Here is a 26,488-nt window from a genome sequence, read left to right on the forward strand (position 1 = left end):
CTGGCGATTGAATGTGAGCAGGCTGAGGGAAAGATGGGAGTTAAGATGGGCATTTAGATACTGGGCTGGAAAACTGGGTAGAGATGATACCATTTAAGTCAAACCTGGTTCCCTAACTGGGACGCCATTTCACTGCCACGTAGATGCCCTTGGTCCCTTTATTTCTGTTGCTCAGCTGTCTTACTCGGTGTCCTCCGGTCGCTACCTGCGGAATGCTGCCCTCCTGGATGTAACACTGGTTCTGGCTGACACAGATGCATGAGGTTGGACAAAGGAGAAGCCAGACATCAGAGAAATTGGACTTCCTGAGGAAAGAACCCATAGGGACTTCCTTGTAAAGAAAGAGGCAGTGACGAAATAAGCATGATGGGATGATCCCAAGTCAAAATGCAGCTGCTCTTTGGAACCCAGACAGGAAAGTAAGTCAGGAAACCAGTAGTGGAACGCAGGAAGGAAGAATGCTGGCTCATGCAAAGCTGTGATTCTCAGGACGTGTGGGAGGGTTTGACAGCAAGACCCAGAGGAGCCTTCTCTCCTTTAACCAAGAAACCCCACCGTACGGTCAAGTAGAGCAGTACACCTTGAAGCCAAGGCGTAATTTAGTTTTAATTGTGAAAGAAGGATTCTCGGCAGGACTGAATAATTTGTCAGAGGTGAACTCTAGAACATATAGAAGAAAAATGCGGAGAAGTTTGAACTGCATGTTTAAATTGCATCATTCTGGAGGAGAGAGATTGCTCCACGACATGACTGCTACTACCAGAGCCACGGACTAGATCCAGGCTACCACAGAAATTGCTTTCCATAAATCCCCTGAGACTACCTGGTAACTTCTCCCCTATGCCTTTCGGCGTGCTGGTCCTGGAACGGGCCACTAGATGGAAGACATTTTCCCTTATGTGGGGCAGGCCGTGCACCAGTACACCTGTCTACCCTGCCCTGTTCCATGTCTTTCTTTGGCACCTGCCCAGAGGATATCCACTTCACCTTGCTGACACCCAAGATGCACCTCGTATGTAAGTTTCCCTTAATGTAAACTCTGTTAATTGCTAGACTGAAGTGGCCTGCCTCTTTCTGTGGTCTCTCCCCTTCTCCTTATTGGGTAGATTTTCAGTCTCAGAGCTTTCTCCTGGGTCTGCATGTAAGAACTGTCATGGAGAAGAACACAGAAAGGATAGAGTGCCAAGAAAAAGTAGACCATGGTAATGGATAAATAGGCATCAATGTTGATTGTCTTTTTTGGGAAAATTTTTCTTTTTTTACACACTGTATTTCTTTCCCATTTTTTGTTTTATCTATTTATGATTCTAATAATACTATGTTTTAAAACTGATAGGATTCATTGGATATGACACCAAAAGCACAGGCAAGGAAAGTACAAATAGATAAATTTGACTATAAAATAAAATAAATTTTTTCCATTGATTCTTAAGAGAGAAGGAGAGAGAGAGAAATGCTGATGGGTTGCCTCCTGTACGTGTCATGACTGGGGGTGGAACTCATAACCTGGGTATGTGTCCTGAATGGGAATCAAACCCACAACCTTGTGGTGCGTGGGACAGCACTCTAACCACTGGGCAACACCGGCCAGGGCAAAAATTTCTTTCCATTAAAAGACACAACCTATAGAGTTAAAAGGCAACCTATGTAAACTAAATATCTAATGAAGGGTTCATCTCCTTCGGCCTTATTGCTGTAGCTCCTGCCTGCTGACCTCCCACCTGCCAGCATCTGCAATTGTTCATTTAGATGATTAATTGGTGTTCTCAGAATTCAATTGGATATATATTCCCATAGTTTTCTTCCTAACTCATGTCTTCTATAATAGCTCTATCCTGTGAAACTGGTATCAAAAGATAGCCACATTAGTATTGTTTCATAGAGTTACAGTTAGAGCATCTATCTGTTCATCCATTTTGAGAAAATAGACCACTCTCAGTAGTAACAGTTTTTTTTGGGCTTACTGTTGTCCTGCTTACTTCTTGGTTATTCACAAGAGATGATTTTGGCAATCAGAGTTCTTCACACAATGGGTATCTGAGTCAAAGCTAAGAGAGAATAATATTCTCTTGCTCTATGCCTCTGTTAAGGCACCAAAATTATATTAGTTTTCCATTTTGTAACACCCACTTATTAGCTACCCTCCCCTCAGCAATAATTTCACCTTTGTTCTATTTATCATCAAGTCATTGGGCTGGTCTATATTGCTGGTAGTAAATTGAAATATTCCAGAGTTCCCATTTGGTCTAGTCCCAACTAATGGGGTTATCTCTTCCACAAGGCAATAGCATTTGTAACAGTCAGCTCCAATTTAGCAAGGTGCAAGGAATTGATCATTTATTCTTTCATATCTTTGGCATTTTTGCATTTAGGTTCAAATTAATATATATATTACCTTGTTTTAGAATAATACTAGACTTTGGGATCCTTAATAATAGCTCTAGTTTTAGGGACTGTGAGATCCACCATTGAAGAAGAAAATTATGGTGAAGGAACACTTGTATGTAAATTACATCCCTTATCACTTTCCCTCTAATTCTACCACAAAAGTGTAATTGTCTATCTAATAAAGGCATACTTTTAGTCTTCCTCTGCAGCACAGAGTCCGGTTCGGTATTTCTGGGCCCTCAGCCCCATCTCCCCAGCTCAGGGAGCCAGCGGGGCTCCTCCTGGATGTCCGCTTGCTCTGTGCTCTGGAAACTCAAGACAGTGAGCTGGGGCAACTGCGGGTCTCACTGAGCTTTCCGCCCTCTCTCACCTGGACGAGGGCCCACGCGCCGTGCCTTGGACACCGCTGTGTCATATATGCTGTCCAGTTTTTCACTGTTTGATGGGACGGTGAATTAAGCCTCCGTTACTTCATCATGATCAGAAAAGAATGTTCAATGGGATTTATGTCAGTTTTAAAAATGAATCGCATTTGGACCTAATTTATTACCTATATAATGTATCAGATATATAAAATTGCTCTCTAGTAATGGGAGATGGATGAATCACGTTAAAATGTTTAAGATAAAAGTGTTACTGTATTTTGGAAGTAATTATTTTCAGTGTCAAAAGGGAAACTGTTATGACAGATTTCCTTTGCAAGAATCAGGAAGTACTGCTATCAGTTTTTAAATCTTGAAAACCACATTATGAGTAGAAGACTATATATATTAGTTTCACAAACATACACTTGTCAGAGTTGCCTGGCTATATCGAGCTTCCTCAGTTGATGTGATGTCAGGGACTAATAGCACAAATACAGCCCCATTAAGCACCACCATTGCTTTAGCATTTTTAATGGGCTTTCTAGCTTTTGCTATAATGCTAGGAAATGCCATCGTCATTTTAGCTTTTGTGGTGGACAAAAAACTTAGACATCGAAGTACTTATTTTTTTCTTAACTTGGCCATTTCTGACTTCTTTGTTGGTAAGTTACATCTCTTTATCTAAGATAATCTTTTCCAATTATAATTTATTTCTAAAACCTTAAAATAAGCTTTTGTTATTTCAGGGAATTGTATGAAATTGGGAATGATTACAAACAAAAAGTTTAAGAATTAAAGTTCAGGGGCGTCTATACATATGGTGATGTAGGGGACTACTATATATATGTAATTTGTAGAGAAAATTTTCATCTGAAAACAGTTTATTTTCTTTTTATAGTATAAAAATAATTTAAGAATATACCCAAAATTGTTTAATCTAAAAGTTATTTGGTTTTGAAGCTATTTTCCTTGTATGTTTAGGTTTATAAGTATTTCTCTTTTTTATTTTTTTAATCCTTACTCAAGGATATTTTTCTATTTATCTTCAGATAGAGTGGGGGGAGGGAGGAAGGCAGAGAGAGACAGAGAGAGGGAGAAAGAAACATCAACGTGAGAGATACATCAACTGGTTGCCTCCCACACAACCCCGACCAAGGCGGGGGGCGAACCGCAACCTAGTTACGTGCACTTGACTGGAATCGAACCCACAACTCTTTGGTCCGCAGGCCGATGTTCTAACTGCTGAGCCAAACCAGCCAGGGATATAAGTATTCCTCTTTAAGTAAGTATAATTTCCTTAGTGGCACGGTGTTGGAGTAGTAAGAAATAATGTATATGCTGGTAACTAGCACAATCAGCGAATGGGATATTCAGGTCAATTAAATTGTATGGCTAATAATATTATTTTATGATATGGTATAAAATAATATAAAATATACCCAACACTAAACTACCTTGTATGTGATATGGTATCACAGTATTATAAGGGGTCATAGAAATTAAATTAATCTTTTTTGGAAAACATGTATTTGGTGTTTTTTTTACTTCCTGACACTCATCAGGAAGCTTATAAGTAAATGTGCAGAAGTGTCAGCTGACGGTATTGTTTTACAGGAGCTTTTAGCATAATTTAATCTGCCATTGCCTATAGCTACATAAATGCTTGCATTTATATTAAAATAAAGCAATACTCATAGAATACTTAGTTTATTGCCTGGAACACAGTGTGTATCTTTCCTTTTTTAAAATATGTTTTTATTGATTTTTAGAGAGATAGAAACATTGAGGTGAGAGAGAAACATCCATCAGCTGCCTCCTGCAGGCCCCCCACTGGGGATCCAGCCCGCAACCCAGGCATGTGCCCTGACCGGGAATTGAACCAGGACCTCTCAGTCCATGGGAGGATGCTCAATCCACTGAGCCACACTGGCCAGGCCAGTGTGTATCTTTCCAAGTGTGAGCTCCCGGCTTCCAGGCTGGCTGTGAGCAATGGCTGTGTGGGCATAGTGGGGCTGAAGTCAGAGTGGTCAGAATCTGTATAATGAAGGCTCTTGAATACTAGTATGATTCTGCATCGGAGTTTATTCAGCAGGCAATGTGGAATTAAAAAAATTTAAAGCAAGCAAGTGAATGGATGGATCGAAGCTTTACCTTAGAGACATCAGAAGAGATGTAGTAGGTGAAGAAGCTGGAGCAGGGGGCAGCTTTGTTTCAGAGATGACCCTACAGCAATCTAGGTAGAAGTCTTGTGGTAGGTGAGGCTCAGCTGGGGTGAGGGTGGAAAAGAGGTTTGGGGTGCAGAGCTGCAAGAGTGGGTTCAGTCAGGAGAAAGAGAAAGATGAGTCAGAGATTGAGTTCTGGGGACTGAGAAGTATGAAACTCAATAGAAAGGAGGAGCATTTGGGAGGGCATCTTCTACTTCTGGTGTGGCATTGATAAAACTCCTGGAGGAAATTTCTAGCTGGAGAGATTGATTTAGGAGTCATGATATAGAAATGACAGGGTCACAGATAAAGGCGGCTAACCAATATAGGAGTATTAAAAGAATGCAACAATTTCGCCATTTCTCTCAGTTTTGCCCCTCCAGGTCACCAATGTTAAGAACTTGATGCAAATGCTTTCTTACCATTCTCCATGCTCACATAAACCACATATAAGTTTGTGTATTTATGTAAAAATTATCTTTCTGTAAATATAAGGACTACTCTGCTGTAAATATATGTAGCCCTCTTCTCTTTCTTCACAGAGCTGTAGAACTTTTATTTTTTATTTTTTATTTATTTATTTATTTTATCCTCACCCGAGGACATTTTTTCTATTTTTTGTTCAGATAGAGTGGGAGGGAGAGAGAGAGAAACATCGACGTGAAAGAGACACGTCAAGTGGTCGCCACCCACACGACCCAACCAGGGCAGGGGACAAACTGCAACCGAGGTACGTGCCCTTAGCGGGAACCGAACCCGGGTCTCTCAGGACCGCAGGCCGACGCTCTAACCAAACCGGCCAGGGCGAGCTGTAGAACTTTTAGATGATACTGAGACTTAAAGTTGATCATGTATTTTGACTAACTGAAAAGGAGGGAGGCCCTGAATACCTGGTGGTTGGGAGGGATGGGGTAATCTATACTCACTGAGAGCCTGAGGCTGACAGATGTGCTCAGGGATGGTTCCAGATAGCAGTGGAATGCCTCTGTCTGTGGCACAAGGTCAGCGTCACGGCCGCCCCACCATTGTGGCTTGAGCACCACAACATAAAGGTGTGGTTTATCTTTGATTGAGAAAGGTCCCGGCCGACTTCTGGTCACTATGGCAGTGCAGATAAACTCGGTACTCGCCTCCTCCCACAACCACATCAAAATTACAACTAAGCTACAGAACAAACATCCTTCAGAACCGCCTGACATCGAGCTGAAGGGAAGTCCTACAACTGCAAGATGAAAGAAGAAGCCACATGGAGACTGGTAGGAGGAGTGGAGGTGGACGGGCTGGACCCCACCCGCCTGTGGCAGATAAAAATCTGGAGGATAGCTCTGCTGGGGAGGTCCTCCCTGAGGACTGAGGGGTCCCTGTCCCACACCAGGCACCTTGCTCAGGGTTCCAGTGCCAGGAAGAGAAGCCCCATAACTTCTGGCTTTAAAAACCAGTGGGAACTGAGGCTGAGGGAGACTGAGGCGGCTGGAGCCCCAGGCAGCTCCTCTTAAAGGGCCTGAGCATGGACTTACTCGGACTCAAACTCTCCAGGGTCCAGCGTTGGGGAGGCAGTTTGAAAGTCACCAGAGACATACAAGGAAGAGTTCCCCAGACAAGAAAAAGCTAAAGGAGTTCATCACCACCAAACCAGTATTATATGAAATGTTGAAGGGTCTTCTTGAAGAAGAAGATAAAAAATATGAACAATAAAATGGCAAAAAATACATATCTATTGACCATTGAATCTACAAATCAAAGGAACAAACAGAACAGAAACAAACTCGTAGATATAAAGAATTTTTTGTTGGTTGCCAGATGGGAGAGGGTTTGGGGGGATGGGTGAAAAAGGTGAAGGGATTAAGAAGTAGAAATTAGTTGCTACACTGACGAAACTCAAAGGGAAGGGGGGGGGTGGGAATCGATAAACTGAAGAACTTATTTAAATATATGCATAACCAATGGACACAGACACTAGTGTGGGAAAGGCAGAAGTGAGGAAGGTGTGGGAAGGAGAAGATCAATGGGGAAAAAATGGGGGACATCTGTAATACTTTATTTTTATTTATTTTTTTATCCTCAGCCGAGGATATTTTTTCATTTTTTGTTCAGATAGAGTGGGAGGGAGAGAGAGGAAGAGAGAGAGAGAGAGAGAGAAACATCAATGTGAAAGTGACACATCGAGTGGCTGCCACCCGCATGACCCAACCAGGGCCGGGGACAAACTGCAACCGAGGTACGTGCCCTTAACGGGAACCGAACCTGGGTCTCTCAGGACTGCAGGCCGACGCTTTAACCGCTGAGCCAAACCGGCTAGGGCACATCTGTAATACTTTCAACAATAAAGATAAACTAAAAAAAAAAATAGAGATATCCCTGCAGATGCAGTTATACACCAGTCCTGGTGGTTCCCCTTTATCAGCAGGTGGGTGGGAAAAATTTTGGCTTTGCTCTTTTTTTTCCCCATTAATTAATTAATTATTTTTGTTACAGATGTTTCTCCTTTTTACCCCACTGATTTCCCCCTCTTCTCCCTCCCCGCCCTGTCCCCAGCTTTGTTGTCCATGTCCATTGTTCATACATACATGCATATAAGTTCTGTATAATATTTATTTAGGATAAGGTCTCTATTCTTTTTTTTTTGGTAGGTGCCCCTAGCGGGAACCAAACCCTGGACTCTCTGGTCCACAGGCCAATACTCCAACCGCTGAGCCAAACCGGCCAGGGCTGGCTTTGCTCTTAACGAGCAGTCCAGCAGAGTCTCTATTAATCTATTGGCCTCATCCTTCACATATACCCTAACCCAGCCAGCTTCCTCCAGAGATCACTTATTTAACACAATATCTCTGAAATATTGCAGGGTCCATTCCAGATCATTGCAATAAAGTAAATATTGCAATAAAGAAAGTTACATAAATGTTTTGGTTTCATAGTGCTTATAAAAGAACTGCACTGTTTTTTCTCACTCTATGGAAGAGATGAGTATGTGCATGAAATATGCTTATTTGGGGAAGATTGAAAGCTATAACTCTGGGCTGAAATATAATAAATGTTTTTTTTGAAGATACTTTGATATATCTCAGGTGAACCTGGTGACCTAATTTATACCATAGGCATGTGTGTACGTACACACACACACACACACACACACACACACACACACTTTTGAGATGGAAGGCACCATAAGGAAGTTTAGTTATCATAAAAATATAATTAAAACATAAGCAAGCAGGCAATTTGAACTACATATAAGAACTGACTGCACAACTCTTCATCTCCGTGGTGTCTAGTTTCTCACAATTGTATGTAACCTAGGTACAGAATACTACGTTCTGCATTTCCTTTCATTGGTTCTGAAACACCATTATGTCCTCGTGGTGTTACTGGTCCGAAGCCTGTGTGACTGATGTGTCAAAAGGCCGAAGCTCAAAGCATCAGAGTTTGGAGTGAGGAAATGTTTATTGACCAAGAGGGTGCCGGTTGAGAAAATGGGAGCCCTAGGAGTTTTTCAAGTCTATCTTTAGAAAATAGAGTTCAGGCTTCTTTTATGTCAAGGGACGGGGAAATGGGAGGGTCTAGGTTAGTAAAAACTCAAGCTCCAAGCAGAATTTTTCTCATGATTAAAGCAGGAACTACTAGCTCGAAGGTCATGGGAACAATATAAGTTTGGACAATGTGAAGTCAGAGAGACTGAGCATTTCACTGTTACAATGGCCTCTGTTTTGGGGAAGAATTCAGGGTTTCCTTCATGTTTCGCTTCCCTTTTCCATTCTTTTACCTTTACTATAGTTTTTTTGTTTTCTTTTTTCTTTTTTAAATTTATCTTTATTGTTGACTTATTACAGATGTTCCTCATTTTTCCCCCATTGATCCCCTCCTCCACACTCCCACCCCCCTCCTGCCTTTTCCCACACTGTTGTCTATGTCCATTAGTTATGCATGTAGGTATATAAGTTCTTTGGTTCCCACCCTCCACCCCCGCTTCCCTTTGAGGTTTGTCAGTCTAACAACCAATTTGTACTTCTTAATCCCTTCACCCATTCTCCCAAACCCCCTCCCATCTGGCAACCAATAAAATGTTCTCCGTATCTATGAGAATGCTTCTGTTCTGCCTGTTTATTCTGTTTGTAGATTCAATTTTCGATAGATATGTATTCATTGCCATTTTGATTGTTCATATTTTTTATCTTTTTATCTTTTTCTTCAAGAAGACCTTCAACATTTCATGCAATAATGATTTGGTGGTGAACTCCTTTACCACTGTCTTCTGGCCTGCAAAGTTTCTTTTGAGAAATCAGCTGACAGTCTTATCGAACTTTCTTGTAGGTAACTAACTGCTTTTTTCTTGCTGCTTGAAGATTCTCTCTTTGTCTTGAACCTTTTGCATTTTGATGATGATGTGTCTTGGTGTGGGCCTCTTTGGATTCATCTTGTTTGGGATTCTCTGTGCTTCCTGAACTTGTATGTTTGTTTTCTTCACCAAGTTAGGGAAGTTTTCTGTCATTATTGTTTCAAATAGGTTTTAGATTTCTTTGTTCTCTTCTCCTTTTGGCACCCCCATGATGTGAATGTTGGTACCCTTGAAGTTGTTCCAGAGGCTCCTTACTCTATCCTCATTTTTTGGGATTCTTTTTTCTTTCTGCTGTTCTGATTGGGTGTTTTTTGCTTCCTTATATTCCAAATTGATGGTTTGCTTCTTGGCTTTACCTACTCTACTATTGAATCTGTGTCAATGATTCTTTATCTCAGTTAGTGCCTCCTTCATTTCTGACTGTGCATCCTTCACTTCTCACTGGTCCTTTTTTATGCTCTTGAGGCCCTCACTAAGTTTGCTGAGGTTCTCATTAAGTTCAATGAGCATCCTTATAAGCAGTGTTTTGAACTCAGCATCTGTTAGGTTGCTTATCTCCATTTCCCTTAGTTCTTTTCTTGGGGTTTTGTTCTGTTCTTTCATTTGGGACCTGTTTCTTTGCCTCCTCATTTTGGCTGCCTCCTTGTGTTTGTTTCTGTGTATTACTTAACGAGAGGTATGGGGCCAGCTGAGACCAGATGCTGCTTGTTTGAAAGAATTTAGGAAACCTGAAACAGGACAATCCTATAGTTAACCAACTGGCAACAGCGTGGGTGGGCCTGAAAGTTGGGTGGGGTGGAGCCCCAGGGAATCACCAGGGCAGGGCAACCAGTGTGAACCAGGTTGCTGGAGTCCCAGATATGGTGGCTGTCTGCCATCCCAGGGAAGGGCTCACCAAAGGAACAAGGGCCTCTGACAGCATGTCTGTCCAGGAGAAAGCCCCCTCTCTAGGCTTCACTCCAATGCCAAACAACTCAGTTCTTCCCCATATGTTTCTGGCTGCCTCCACCATGCTGGAGCCTGGAAGTTGTGAGTCCAAGTAAATCTGTGCGTTGACTGTTTAAGAGGAGCTGCCTGGGGCTCCAGCCACCTCAGACTCCTTCAGCCTCAGTTCCTGCTGGTTTTTCCAGCCAGAAGTTATGGGGACTTCTTTTCCTGGCACTGGGACCCTGAGCTGGGCACCTGGTGTGGGACAGGGACCCCTCAGTCCTCAGGGAGGACCTTCCCAGCTGAAGTATTGTTCTAATTTTTATCTGCCACATGTGGGTGTGGGACCAGCCTGTCCGCCTCCGCCCCTCCTACCAGTCTTGTTGTGGCGACTGCTTTAATTTCGTAGTTGTAGGACTTCCATTTAGCTTGATTTCAGGTGGTTTTGAATGATGGTTTTTCTGTAGTTTAGTTGTAACTTTGATGTGGTTGTGGGAGGACGCAATAGCATGGTTACCTACGCCGCCATCTTGACCGGAAGTCTTCCTTTACTATTGTTCTCTCTCTCTCTTTTTTTTTAACCTCACTAGAGAACATTTTCCCATATTTTTTGTTCAGATAGAGTGGGAGGGAGGGAGAGAGAGGGAGGGAGAGAGAGAGAGAGAGAGAGAGAGAGAGAGAGAGAGAGAGAGAAACATCAACATGAAAGGGACACATCGAGTGGCTGCCACCCGCACGACCAACCAGGGCCAGGGACAAACTGCAACCGAGGTACATGCCCTTAGCGGGAACCGAACCCGGGTCTCTCTGGACCCCAGGCTGACGCTCAAACCGCTGAGCCAAACCGGCCAGGGCTCGTTCTTTATAATAGGCTAACTTGGTTCTGATATTTAAAAAATGACAATTCCTCTTTAAAAAACAAAAAGGCTGCCGTGACCTATTCACTCTCCACTTCCCATCTCAGAATCTAAACGTGGGCATGTTCAGGTAGAGAGTCCTGGCCACAGCCCGCCCACCTCAGGCAGCGCCACCTGCAGTTGATGCCACCCAACCAACCTGTATCATGAATTTGGAAAAAGAACCAAAACTTCCAAGGCCATGTTTTATCTTTTCTTCAAAGTACTTTAAAAAGGAAAATTTGTGAGGACTACCGGTCAAGATGGCGGTGTAGGTAAATGCGGTATCGCATCCTCCCACAACCACATCAAAGTTACAACTAAACTACAGAACAACCATCATTCAGAACCGCCTAAAATCAAGCTGGATGGAAGTCCTACAACTACGGAATTAAAGCAGCAGCCACATCCAGACTGGTAGGAGGGGCGGAGGCACTACAGGCTGGTCCCACACCCATGTGTGGCAGATAAAAATCAGGAGGACACCTCGGCTGGGAAGGTCCTCCCTGAGGACTGAGGGGTCCCCGTCCCACACCAGGTGTCCTGCTCAGGGTTCCAGTGCCAGGAAGAGAATCCCCATAACTTCTGTCTGGAAAAGCAGTGGGAACTGAGGCTCAGGGAGGCTGAGGTGGCTGGAGTCCCAGGCAGCTCCTCTTAAAGGGACCGGGCACGGACTTAGTGGACTCATTCCCGCTAAGCTTGGAGGGGAGGCAGCTCAAGTGGCACCAGAGTCATACAGGGAAAAACTGAGCTGTTTGGCACTGGAGCGAGGGCTGGAGAGGGGGCTTTCTCTTGGACAGATGTGCTGTCAGAGGCCTTTGTTACTTTGGTGAGACCTTCCCTGGGGTGGCAGACAGCTGTCATATCTGGGACTCCAGCAACCTGGCTCACACTGGTTGCCCCACCGTGGTGATTCCCTGAGGCCCCGCCCCACCCAGCTTTCAGGCCCACCCAAGCTGTTGCCAGTTGGTTAACTATAGGATTGGCCTGTCTTGGATCCTGCTTCAGGTTTTTCCTAAATTCTTTCAAACGAGCAGTATCTGGTCTCAGCGAGCATATCTCTCGTTAAGTAATACACAGAAACAAACACAGGGAGGTGGCCAAAATGAAGAGACAAAGAAATAGGTCCCAAATGAAAGAACAGAACAAAACTCCAGGAAAAGAACTAAGTGAAATGGAGATAAGCAACCTAACAGATGCTGAGTTCAAAACACTGTTTATAAGGATGCTCGATGGACTTAGTGAGAAACTCAGCGAACTTAGTGAGGGCCGCAAGAGCATAAAATCGGACCAGTCAGAAATGAAGGAGGCACTAACTGAAATAAAGAATAATTGACACAGATTCAATAGTAGAGTAGGTAAAGCCAAGAAGCAAACCATCAATTTGGAATATAAGGAAGCAAAAAACACCCAATCAGAACAGCAGAAAGAAAAAAGAATCCTCCAAAATGAGGATAGTGTAAGGTGCCTCTGGGATAACTTCAAGTGTGCCAACATTTGCACCATGGGGATGCCAGAAGGAGAAGAGAGAGAACAAGAAATCGAAAACCTATTTGAAACAATAATGGCAGAAAAATTCCCTAACTTGGTGAAGGAAACAGACATACAAGTTCAGGAAGCACAGAGAGTCCAAAACAAGATGAAATCCAAGAGGCTCACACCAAGACACATCATCATCAAAATGCAAAAGGTTCAAGACAAAGAGAGAATCTTACAAGTAGCAAGAGAAAAGCAGTTAGTAACCTACAAGGGAATTCCCATAAGACTGTCAGCTGATTTTTCAAAAGAAACTTTGTAGGCCAGAAGGCAGTGGCAAGAAATATTCAGAGTGATGAAAAGCAAGAACCTACAACCAAGATTACTCCATCCTGCAAAGCTGTCATTTAGAATCGATGGCCATATAAAGAGTTTCCCAGACAAGAAAAGGCTAAAGGAGTTCACCACCAAACCATTATTACATGAAATGTTGAAGGGTCTTCTTGAAGAAAAAGATAAAAAATATGAACAAACAAAATGACAATGAATATATATCTATCGACAATTGAATCTACAAACAAAATGAACAAGCAGAATAGAAACATTCTCATAGATACGGAGAACATTTTATTATTTGCCAGATGGGAGGGGGTTTGGGGGAATGGGTGAAAAGGTGAAGGGATTAAGAAGTACAAATTGGTTGTTAGACTGACAAACCTCAAAGAGTAGGGGGATTGGAGGGTGGAAATAAAGAAACCAAAGAACTTATATGCATATATGCATAACCAAAGGACACAGACAGTGTGGGAAAAGGCAGGAGGGGGATGGGAGTGGGGAGGAGGTGGTCAGTGGGGGAAAAATGAGGAACATCTGTAATACATTCAACAATAAAGATAAAAAAATAAAAATAAAAAATAAAAATAAAAAAGTAAAAGGAGAAGGAGCCCAGTTTAGTCATTATTTATAGTGAAGCAGGTTTGTGCTGAGAGGCATCACTTGTGTGTGTGCTCATTCAGTGAAGGGTAGTGGTTACATCAGGGGTTCTGAAGTCACATTGCCCAGTTTTGTTGCAGGTGGGTGGGAACAGCTCCAAGTGTTAGAATGGTAGGGACCTGGGTTCAGCAACCTCGGTACTTGAGTTCTGTCTAGGAAAGAATTTTGAGCTCAGACTTAAACTATAGAGGACATTTACTTGGAAAATCACAGAGGTAGAAGAAGTAATTTGTAGAAGAAGTAGGCTTAGGAAACAAGTTATAGCGGTAAAGGAACGACCCTTGGAGCTTTGAAGTGAGGAAGGTCAAGGTGATATGCCTGGGGGATGAGGAGAGGGAGAGGGAGGGGCAAGGCACAGGCATGCTCCCAGGAGGGAGAGCATGCTGGGTCCTCCATCCTAAGGGATATAAGGGTGGACATTTTAGGGGAAGTTGCAGGGAATGATCTTAATAGAATATTCATCAGCTTTCCAGGTATGTCCTTTCAGGGCCAGGGGCTCCACTGATTGATTGGTCAGCACCGGGGCAGGGGTCATTATTCTTGTCTGGTTTTGCTGCCTTTCTGGGCCTGGAGCTGAAATACAACCGAGGCCTCGATGTTATCTCTAGGGAGGAATGGTCAGGGGGTCCAAACCACGTGACCAACAATATGCTAGGGGAAGGAAGGTCACCCTGGGGACGAGGTCCTACTCTACAGCAGTTCTATGCTAGGCACCCCTGGTGACCTTCTGAACCTGGCCCCTCGTCTTAGCTCTGCTCACATCTGTTCAACTGCCTACCACAGTTTCAAATCCATCTTTCACTTACTAGCTAAGTGAACCTTGGGCTAATTCTGTCTCATTTTTGAGCTTCAGGTTCTTTATTTGTTAATTTAGCATGGTCCCTATGTCACAAAGTTCCAATGAAGGTTAAATGAGATGATATATGTAAAGTACACAGCACAATGTCTGGCATATGGTAATTGCACAATACATATTAGCTGTTATTAATTTATTTATGGTAAACATGTAAGCCATTTTGATCAATTCTACATGTTGTGAAAAATGCAAAGATTGACTTACAACATGGTCCCAATCCTCAGGAGAAACAAATTAAAAAATGATGACAATGTGCCCTGGCTGGTTTGGTTCAGCGGTTAGAGAGTCGGCCTGCGGTCCAGAGAGACCCGGGTTCGGTTCCTGCTAAGGGCATGTACTTCGGTTGCAGTTTGTTCCCGGCCCTGGTTGGGTCATGCGGGTGGCAGCCACTCGATGTGTCCCTTTCATGTTGATGTTTCTCTCTCTCTCTCTTTCTCTCTCTCCCTACTGCTCTATCTGAATAAAAAAATGGAAAAATGTCCTCATGTGAGGATTAAAAAAAAATGATGACAATGTAAAGTAGAATGTTTTTGTATACAAAGGAGGAAAGGACAAGTAACATGCTAGGAAACCACAGGTGACGCAGAAATCACTTCTGCCAAGGAAGTTCCAAGAAAAATGATAAGGAAAGTCATTTCTTAACTGTGTGAAGAAGAAAAAGGAAGTAAATAGACTTCTCAGTAGAAGAGAGGAGGCCATACCCTGGCCAGTTTGGCTCAGTGATTAGAATGTCAGCTACAGACAGAAGGGTCACAAGTTCAATCCCCAGGCCCGGTGGAGGCAACCAACCGATGTGTATCTCTCACATTGATATTTCTCTCTTCCTTCCACTCTATCTAGAGAGAGAGAGAGAGAGAGAGAGAGAGAGAGAGAGAGAGAGAGAAGGACATTCTAGGAAGAAAGGGTGCTGTTGGCAAAAGCAAAGAGATGTGAAATGTGAGATGTTTGCGGATGAGTGGCCCATCCTGTTTGGGTTGGATTATGAACATAAAGATGATTCATGCTGTATGTGGCTGGAAATACAGATCAGGACCTGAACTAAATTTGGAAAGTAATGAGGAGCCATTGAAGGTATGAGGCTATGACAACTATTATAAAAATGGTATTTAAAGAATGTGTACAACATCCTTCCTGAGTTTGTTGATGAAATACTATAAATTTATAAACTATAATCAAGCCATTTTTGGTCAATTCATATATGTCATCATAGTACAGTCATATATGTACTATGCCTCTTTGTTTTCATTGATATGTGCTATTTTTTTACCCTTATTTTTTCCCTGTATAGGTGCGATCTCCATTCCTTTGTACATCCCTCAGCGTCTGTTCGATTGGATGCCTAAAGATCCAGTCTGTGCTTTTTGGCACATTACTGACTATCTTTTGTGTACAGCATCTGTGTATAACATCGTACTCATCAGCTATGATCGATACCAGTCAGTCTCGAATGCTGTGAGTCAAACCATTAATTGATCTTCCTTAGAAGAGTAGGTACTTGTAAATTTTGGGTCCCCAAGCAAAAAATTTTTAGGTCTAATTTTTTGTTGTTGTTTAATTAACAAACCTTAGAGGAACTTGATTATTCTTTTGTTATCTGGCACTAACTTCTCACTGGCCTGTAGTGAACATATTCTGCATGTTATTTGATTAAGTCAATGCCCTTCGTGCTACTAAAATGGAAAAGCATCAAAGAGAATCCAAGGCAATTTGTCAGAAGTGGTACTGAGTCCATAGTGAATTGGATATACATGAGGTTCACAATAGGTTTATCAGTTCCACTCCTTAGACAACTTGAGACCTGAATATTTTCCTCAGGGTAGAACTTGGTGGGCAAGTAGAAAAACTCCCAGACTTATAAATGTCACGAGAAAACCGATTTTGAATGGCAAAAGGAAAAGACAGTATACAAGGAAGGTACAGTTTATAAAGTGGGACCGACCAGCAAGGTCAATACTCAATGCCAGTTTAGGATACACGCCAAGAAAGCCTGAACTTACCCAAGATTTAGAATGGTCTCATAAACAAGTTAGCGATAAGTCTTAAGCAAGCTAAAAACAATTTCGGCAATAGAACAAAGGGAAGAACTTGTCCTTGATGCATTGAAGGAGTAAAGGGGGCCATAGAATAATGAGGCAGTGATCTGAAATCTTTGAAACCTGGATGGGAAACTTTCTTCACTCCTTAGTCCCAGGGACCAAATCTTTGGGAGACTACTGTGTGCCAGGGATTTTGCTAAGTGCTGGGATGAAGAAATGAATCAGCAGCCTGGTCTGTGTGGCTCAGTGGATTGAGCATCATCCCATGGACTGAGAGGTCCCCGCTTGATTCCTGGTCAGGGCACATGTCCAGATTTTGGCCTCGATCCCCAGTAGGGGGCGTGCAAGAGGCAGCCAATTGATGTTTCTCACATCAACGTTTCTATCTTTCTCTCCCTTCTCTCTCTCTAAAAAAAAAAAAAGAAAAAAAAATCAATAAAATATATTTTAAAAAATGAAATGAAGCAGAGTCTCTATTTTTGAGATGCATAATAGTCCAATGTGGAGACAGATTCGGTTCAGTGGACTCAGTGTAGTGCTGGAGGCACTGAGAGGGCTGTGCAGTTTGGTGGCAGCAGGAATGAGAGGATATATTGGATAAGGCAAGGGTAAACTGCTGTAACGGAGACTCCAGAATCTGAGGTTCAAACGAGATAGGGTATTTTTCTCTCCAGTACAGTCCAGGGAAGGTGGGAGTCTCTGCTGCAGGAACTTATCCAGAGACCCAGGCTAGCTGGGAGACTCTGCATCCTCTAGGGCAGGAATCATCAAACTTTTACTAGAAAGAGACCTATGGTCACTGCTGCAACTGTTCAAATCTGCTCTTGTAGCACAAAAATGCCATAGTTACATGTAAAAAAAAAAGGCAGTGTGTGTGTGTGTGTGTGTTGGGGGGGGGGGGATTCCAGTGAAACTGTTGATCCAGACAAGTGGTGGCAACATTTGTCCCATGGACAGTAGTTTGCTGAACACTGCTGTAGCTCATGATCCTCCTCAGTGGTCAAAGTCAGGTTGTTGTGACTGCAGGTTCTAGAAAGGAAGGGCAAAGAGCAGTAGTCTAGGGCATGGAATTTTCTTTTAACCAAGTGGTGCAGAATAACATAATCATTTCCATTCAGAAATGTAGCTTCTAGCTGAACTGCCATATGGCCAGGAAGAAGAGGTAGATGGCATAGTTGGACAGCCAGACACTTGGCACCAAAGTCCACTGCAGTTTGTACTGGACAAACTATGGAAGTACAGAGCAGTTTGGACGAGCAATTCAGATGTCTATAATCTCATGTTTTTCAAATGGTAAGTCTTGACCCATTATTGAGTCATAAAACCAACCAGTTCAGTGGGTGGTGACCAGTAGCTTTTTTTTATTTGAAAAATATGGAAAGGAGCAGAATAAAGTAGAATAAAAAAAATTAGAGTATAGAATATCAGAGTACCTTGCAAATTATAAGGGTATTATTTTATGAATATTTTTGTCTGTGTAGTTGGTTTTAATATAAAATGTATTTCTTACTTTAGTCATGTCAAAATGTTTGGAAAGAAGTTTCAAAAAGCCTTTTCTAATTTTCTTTCTTTCTGGGTTAATATTTCTTTTTAATCTTCACTGGATGTTCCTAGGACTTGCTTCATTGAATGTTCAAATTCTTGGGGCTACCTCAGGTTTGTTGGAAAGTAAAAGACAGCTTGTCCAGTTAGAAAAAAATGCTTAGAGTTTAGAGAGACGATGGGTGATGTCCAGAGGGGAAATGGGTGGGTTTGTTTTCTGGTCTCTTTTTTTAAAGTAATTTTTATTTTTTGATTACAGTTGACATCAAATATATTCATTTCAGGTGTACCATCGTGTGATTAGACATTTATATAACATACGAAGTGATCACCCCGATAAATGTAGTACCCATTTGATGCCATACATAGTTATTACAATATTATTGTTTATATTTCCTAAGCTGTACTTTACATCGCCATGACTATTCTGTAACTACCCATTTGTACTTAATCCCATCACCCTTTTCATCCATCACCTCCAACCCCCTCTGGCAACTGTCAAAATGTTCTCTGTATCTATGAGTCTGTTTCTGTTCTGCTTGTTCATTTATTTTGGTTTTAGATTTGACATATAAGTGAACTCAGCTGGCATTTGTCTTCTCTGTCTGATTTATCTCACTTAGCACAATACCCTCTAGATCCACCCATGTCGTTGCAGATGGCAAGACTTCATTCCTTTTTGTGGCTGAAACATATCCATTGTATATATGCATCACTTCTTTTCCATTCATTCTTGGCGCACACTTAGGTTGCTTCCATATCTTGGCTATTATAAATAATGCTGCAATGAACATATGGATGTAGTACATGTATTTTTAATTTAGTGTTTTGGGTTTCTTCAGATAAATACCCAGAAATGCACACCAAGACCAGATGCTGCTTGTTTGAGATATTTCAGGAAAGTCAGCAGCATGAACCAAGATACACTGTTTGTATGGAAAAACCACTGGAAAGGGCTTGGGTGGGCCTGAAAGTTGGCTGGGGTGGGGTTTCAGGGAATCACCAGGGAGAGGCGAGCAGTGTGAACCAGGTGGCTGGAGACTGTTTATGGTGCCCACCTGCAGGCTTTGTGAGGGGAGCTCAGAACAGGAACAATGGCCTCTGTCAGCACTTCTGTCTGGGACAAAGCTGCCCCTCTAGCCCCTGCCCTGATGCCAGATAATTCAGTTCCTCTCCATCTGTCTCTGGCAACTTTTGAGCTGCTGCCCCAGTGCCGGAGCTCAGAGAGAGTGAGTTTAAGTAAGTCCATGTGGGGCCTTGAAGAGGAACGCCTGGGACTCCAGAAGCCCCTGTCTCACTCAGCCACAATCCCCACTGGTTTTCACAGTCAAAAGTTATGGGGATTTTTCTTTTTGGCACTGGGACCCTGGGCTGGGGAGCCTGGTGTGGGGCTGAGACCCAACATAGGCTGTGTGAAACCAGAAGGACTCCGTCAAAGCCGAGTGGAGCTTGTAGGATGTGGTCATGGGGAGACTGACTCTTGCAGGAGACAAAAGTGAGGAGAAGCGTGACAAGGCAGGGCTGTGTGCTGAGCCAGGAGGCGGGGATCTGACAATGAGCTGGAAAAGGAAGGCTTCTTGCAGGTGGCAGAACATGATTAGAAGGCGCAGACAAGTTTTCTAGAGGGGTAGCTTCCAGGGCTGAAGCAAGAGCAGGTGGGCGAAAGAACAATACAGCTGGAAGGAACGGAAATGAAAATGTATGCAGAATTCAGATAGTAAGAGGAGAGTATTTCTTTACCTGCAGCTGAAAAAAGAAGCTTGACAGGAAAATCAAGACCATGAAAAATATTTTTGTTGAGTAAGAGGCAATATTCTGCAAATGGACATGTTCTGTTATGGGTGAGAGGTGAGCAACTGACTGATTTCAGGGAGGTCACTCCAACGGTCCTAAACCTGGGTTCAAGCAATGCTGGAGCTGTCTAGCTCTCAAAAATGCTATGCAGATACTGTGAGATTGGCATTGTCTTCTCAATTCCCTTAGATGTCCATTATCCCATTTGACCTTATGCATAATGGAAAAGAGATCACTTTCTAGCATATTGCATCACCTTATTATAAAGGCTGAACAGAGCAATTAAAAAACGAAATGCAGTTTATGATCATCTGGGTATTGTTACCATCTTCATAATCATTAGATTTAGTGCAAGAGATGTATTAGTCAGTGGCGTGAGAAGCAGAAGGCAGAAAGGCCTATCATACACGGGAGCTGATTGTCAGCACCAGACGCGTTTTAGCTTAGCCTCAGAAACACCAGTAAAGTGGAAAAAGAACATGCCCCAAACCACCTCCCTGTAGTTTTAAAAAATAACTCAGTTTTAAAAACATATAAGACCAGTTTTATCTTACTTCTAGTCAATTGTTGAGCCCTTCCCAGCATGTACCATCCATCAGAGAAAGACAGTGCTTGGCAACGTTACACCCTTTCCATAAGAAACGATGGAATATGATAGAATGAGACTTAAAAATTCACAGAGAAATGGAAGAGAGCTGGTGAAAAGGGAGGCAGGTTGTCATTTCATTTCCCTTCAAGTGAGGAAATCAGAGAAATGTGGAACATTTCAGCTAGAAGAAAACTTACTACTCTAAAACAGGTACCTTTACAAAATTCTTGGTTCCTGTTTCCTCCCTTAGGTAGAGTTGTGGTTGTCTTGGGCATCTTTAGATTTCTTACAGAAGATGTTCTTGAACACTTCAGGATCTATCAAAGATCACGGCTCCTGTGACCCGAGAGCAATCCTTACTCAGAGAACCTCATTTTCCCGTATGGAAACCTGTCATTGTGAATAAGAGGATCTAGAACATGCTTCACCCTTAAAGAAGACAGTGGCACTTACCATAGCCATGTCCCTCAAAATGGCTAGCCACCATAGCTTTGGCAACTGGTTTTTAAAAAAATGTTTTTATTGATTTTTTAGAGAGAGAGGAAGGGTGAGAGAGAAACATTGGTCAGCTGCCTCCTGCACGCCCCCTACTGGGAATCGAGCCTGCAACCAGGGCATGTGGCCTGACCAGGAATCGAACTGGGACCTCTCAGTCCATGGGACGACGCTCAATCCACTGAGCCACACTAGCCGGGCTTTGGCACTGTTTTTATCAGGTGGAAACCTTTACAGAAAGAAATGATTTGGTAATTTTCAATCACACTGTAACATCTCTCCACAGCAGGTTTACACTTTTCTTTTTGTGTGTCATCTTCTTGGAAGTGATGTTTTTCTTTCTCTTTTTCATCCCACCTTAAAAATTCAGCAAGAAGTGCGGAGTAGATTCTTCTTTTATTAGAATCAGGAAAGCCAGTTGTTTTCACCCTTTTTTGACTGTGACTACAGTGAGAAATGCATTTTATTTACTTATTGGAGTGACAGTGGTTCACAAAACCATACAGGTTTCAAGTGTACAACTCAAGGAAACAACACTGGCACGCTGCATCTTGTGCCCATCACCCAAAGCAAAGTTTCTTTCCATCTCCATTCTCCCCACTTTGCCCACCTCCACCTACCCCACTCTTCTTTCCTTCTGGCTATCACCATACTGGTGTCTTTGTGTGTTGTGTACACACACACACACACACACACACACGCTTTATTGCTTAATCCCTTCACCTTTTTTTCATTCAGCCAAGAAATGCATTTTATACTGTGACAGTGCATGCATTTTTCTCTATATACATTTATCTATATTCCCAAAGCAAAAGTTTCATCAAACATACAATGTGTGATGTGCACTGACATGGAACATTCTACTTCATTAAAAAAAAAAAATGCTGGTCATGACCCAGCTGGCAGATTGGGAAACAGTGTGAAAAAATGCACCCAGTTTTAGTTGTTTAATAGTCCAGATTTCGACATGTTCTATAGTGTTAAGAGGTTTAACATTGAGGGTTACACCCTTCCTCTTGAAAATCACTAAGAAAGTCTGCATCTGGGTCCAGGCTCCACTGCCATCGAACCCTCTGCCCTGGCCCCCATCATGTTACCCAGGTCCGGTTGATGTCCTCACCTCTTGCACATCCTGAAACTCCTGAGGGCCTCTGGTATGCTTTACGCAATAAACATGTGATTTATAATACTGAAAATAATTTATTTGGCCTCTTTTAGGTCTTGTACAGAGCTCAACAGTCTGAGACCTGGAAGATCGTAGCTCTGATGCTGGCTGCCTGGGTGCTCGCCTTCCTAGTGCATGGGCCAGTGATAATGGCTTCAAAGCTCAGGAAGTCAGACAGAAGCCACTGTGAACCTGAACTCATGCTAAGATGGTATGTCCTTGCCATCACATTATTCTTGGAATTCCTGGTCCCAGTCTTCTCAGTGGCGTATTTCAACATCTATATTTACTGGAGCCTGTGGAAGCGTGGTCATTTCAATAGGTGGCAAAGCCACCCTGGACTCACTTCTGCCTCTGCCAGCAACTCTGGACACCCGTTCAGCGGTGGCCTGTTTTCACAACCATCTCTTGTTGAACCGAAGAAAGTAGTAGCATCCCCTCACGTCAAGAAACTGGGGGGAAAAGGCAGTCTCTTGTCTTCCATAAGGACCCAGAAGAAGAGCAATATAGCTGCTTCCAAAACAAGTTCCCACTCCTTCTCGGATAAGCTAGCTCTTCACCAAAGGGAATATGTTGAACTGCTCAGAGCCAGAAAATTAGCCAAGTCACTGGCCATTCTCTTAGGTGTTTTTCTCATCACCTGGGCCCCTTATTCTCTGTATACATTGGTTCTTTCCATTCGCACCCCAAACCAGCATGTGGAAATAGAATACCATATCATGTTTTGGCTTCAGTGGTGTAATTCCTTGTTCAATCCTTTGTTGTATCCACTGTGTCACAAGCGTTTTCAGAAGGCTTTCTTGAAAATATTTTGTACAAAAAAGCAACCCCTATCACCACACTGACAGTCAGTGTCTTAAAGATAATTTTACTACTTACATAATTTTAGTCTGATTCGGACCTAAATGAATTTTATCCGGCTTTCATCTTGTCCTTTCCACTCTACCGAAAATGTCCATAAAATTGCAATACTGAAAAACTTAAAAAAAAAACAACCCAAAAACGGAAACTAACAGTCAAGGGAAAATTATTCTGTTGAATAATAACAGTGTAATCAGAAACTGACAGTAATATTTTTGTAAAGTCATAGCCACAAAAGCACTGTATTTTTCTTAGTCATCACCTCTTTCTTGTCTTTTAGATGCTGATAAAACATTGCTGGTAAAAGTCAATAGTTTTTCTCTATGTTCAGTGTTTGCTACGGTCTTAAGTAAATTTCCCCTTTCATTTTATAGGGATGAAAACATGCCAAGTTCTAAAACTATTCTCTAAAATACACAACAGGAAAAGGAGCTATCAGGCCTTCTTTACTGGGTGTGCAAGTCTGTGATGATCACTGGGTGGGGGAGCGGGGGTTTTTCCTATTTTTTCCTGATCTCTTCTCCACACTCCCACATCAGCTAAAACCTCTCTGAGAAAATATGAAAGAAAGAGAAAGACTGAGAGATGAAGGCGAAAGGACTATATGATTAAACCTGATGTACCTGGTATAACATTCACAGAATTTGTGGGTGTCAATTATTATTACTAAAATACCTTTCTGTATTTGTCTGCTATCTTTAACTCGTGTGCCTACTGCTTTCAATTGCAGCGCTGAGTGCTCCCTTCATTATGCGGTTAAGAAAGGTTATACCTTCCTGATGAGTCACATTTTATTCTGATGAATAAAATTATTCTGGTGATGTTATCAGTTTTTTTCAGTGTTCTTTGCCTGTCTTAGTAATAACATTTTATTTTGATTCTATAGTTAATCTAATCTCTTCTGGAAGGTTTTATCAGTGTTCTCTCTATAATCTCTGAGTTCTTATATAGTTCAGTCATTTTCATATTTCTCAAAGTTTTTAAACCTTTGATTAATTTCAAACACTAAAATATAAAAATATTTTAAGTACATAAATGTTTAGAAATACATATAAATTTTACATACATTCTTCCTTGCATTAGGAGATACATATTTAGAATTCAATAGTAACTTAAAAATTTTGAGAAATAAACCCTCATAAATGCACAACTTTTTAAAGTTGTTAGTTGTCAGCTGTTGGTTTTAACATTTATAAATTAATAGGTATGAATTTCTTTTTTTTGTTAATCCTCACCTGAAGATATTTTTCCATATATCTTCAGATAGAGTGGAAGGGAGGGAGGGAGGGAAGGACAAAGAGAGAGAGAGAGAAAGAGAGAGGGAGAGAGAGAGAGAAACATTGATGTGAGAGAGACACATAGACTGGTTACCTCCCACATGACCCCAACTGGGGCCAGGGACGAATCACAACTGAGGTATGTGCCCTTGACTGGAATCGAACACACGATCCCTTGGTCTGCAGGCCGATGCTCTAACCGCTGAACCAAACCGGCCATAGCAGTATGAATTACATATGATTTACATGATCACTGGAGACTTGACTGTTCATCAAATGGAGTGTCCATATGAAAACTTTTACCAGTTGAACCTCAGGGAATCATGTCTAAATATTGATATGTATTTTCTAAAATTAGATAAGATAACATATATTGTACTTTACTTGATTAAGATGCCATCAATGTAAAACATACTGTTATTTTATTTACCACTATAAAAGAGAAAATGCTGCAAAGTGTCTCTAAAACAATACTTTAAAAAACTACATTGAGTCTGGCCAGTGTGGCTCAGTGGATTGAGCGTTATCCCATGAACTGAGAGGTCGTGGTTCGATTCCCGTCAAGGCACATGCCCGGGTTGCAGGCTCGATCCCCAGTAGAAGGCACGCAGGAGGCAGCCGATGGATATTTCTCTCTCACATCGATGTTTCCATTGCTCTCTCTCTCTCTAAGAAATCAATAAAAACTTATTTTAAAAAATTACATTGATAGTAAATCTCATTCTGATTTCAAAGTTGCTGAAAAGTGAGTGATGTGTTTCATAGAAATACTGAAATACGTGTAAAATAAATATACAGAATAGTACAGAATAGGGCTAATCCTCTATGAAATTAGAGTTTGAATAAATAAACACTTAAAAAAAATCTCCACCCAAGGATATTTTTTCCACTTTTTTTTTTTTTTAGGGAAACAGTAAGGGGGGCGGGAGAAGAGGGAGGGAGGGGGAAAGAGAGAGAGAGAGAGAGAGAGAGAGAGAGAGACATCAATGTGAGAGAGACACATCAATTGGTTGCCTCCCACAAGCACGCTGACCAGGGCTAGGGACTGAACCTGCAACCCAGGTATGTGCCATGACTGGGAATCGTACCCGTGACCCTTATTCTGCAGGCTGACACTCTAACCACTGAATCACACTGGCCCGGGCAATAAACACTTTTGATAGTATGTTCATGGAGTCATTACACAAATGTTTATGGAGAGTCTATCATGTGATAGCTACCTACTGCAAAGATGTCTGTGAACCTTGCCAACATGACAGACTCTGTGAGGAAGGAATTTGATTTTGGGCTCTGTTAATACAATACTAGGCACACCATAGGGGCTCAGTAGGTAGCTGTTAAAAAAGCATGCATTAGGCATTTTCCTTAAAAATAAAATATAGCCCTTAGCTGGTTTGGCTCAGCAGTTAGAGCATTGGCCCACAGACCAGAGACCTGGGTTCGGTTCTCACTGGGGGCACGTACCTCGGTTGCAGTTTGTCCCCAGCCCTGTTGGGGTTGTGTGGGTGGTAGCCAGTCGATGTGTCTTTCTCACATTGATGCTTCTCTCCCTTCCTCCCTCTCTCCTTCCCTATCTGAAGATAAATGCAAAAATGTCCCCGGGTGAGGATAAAAAAAAAAGTAAAAAAAAAAAAAGTGTAAATCCCAGTTTTTAAATCCAAGTATTTTAAATTTGCACTGGAGGAACTTTAAAATGTTTTTCATTATAACAAAGTAATCTGTGCATATCATTAAAAGAAAAAGACAATAATCCGGCTGGTGTGGCTCAGTAGTTGAGTGTCAACCCATGCACCAAGAGGTCGCTGGTTCGATTCTCAGTCCAGACACATGCCCAGGTTGTGGGCCCAATCCCCAGGGTCGGGGCATGCAGGAGGCAGCCAGTCGATATTCTCTCTCATCAATGTCTCTATCTCTCTCTCCTTCTCACTTCCTCTCTCTCTAAAATCAATAAAGGAAACAAAGAAAATGACAATAATAAAACAATTCCTATACCCAAGAAGCAACCATAATTATTAGTTTGGTATAGCTGTTTCCAGAGGGAAAAAAATGTAATGCCATATTTTAGGAACACGTTTGTATATCCAACCTATTCCCTAAACTTTTCACATCTTCAGGTGAATCCTTTCATAAAATGAAGACAGCTATTTTACAATGAGAAATTGCCATTTCCTTCCCCAAACAGAGCTGGTTCTCAAATACTTATTCAATTTTAATTTTTAAAATACTTAAATTTAAACAGATTTAAAATACTTCAATACATAATATTAAATTTTTAATAAATATTAAAAAAA

General features: G+C 42.0%; 1 protein-coding gene across 1 annotated transcript; it reads left to right on the forward strand.

Moving 5' to 3' along the window:
• Nucleotides 1-3,198: 3,198 nt before the first annotated feature.
• HRH4 (histamine receptor H4) lies at nucleotides 3,199-23,012 on the forward strand. Its single transcript, XM_036244920.1, has 3 exons — nucleotides 3,199-3,415; nucleotides 15,727-15,890; nucleotides 22,113-23,012. Exons 1-3 carry the CDS (start codon nucleotides 3,223-3,225, stop codon nucleotides 22,902-22,904), a joined length of 1,149 nt encoding a protein of 382 aa, XP_036100813.1. The 5' UTR covers nucleotides 3,199-3,222; the 3' UTR covers nucleotides 22,905-23,012.
• Nucleotides 23,013-26,488: the final 3,476 nt, after the last annotated feature.

This window comes from Molossus molossus, unplaced genomic scaffold (genome assembly GCF_014108415.1).
Source record: "Molossus molossus isolate mMolMol1 unplaced genomic scaffold, mMolMol1.p scaffold_m16_p_6, whole genome shotgun sequence".
Lineage (NCBI taxonomy): Eukaryota > Metazoa > Chordata > Mammalia > Chiroptera > Molossidae > Molossus > Molossus molossus.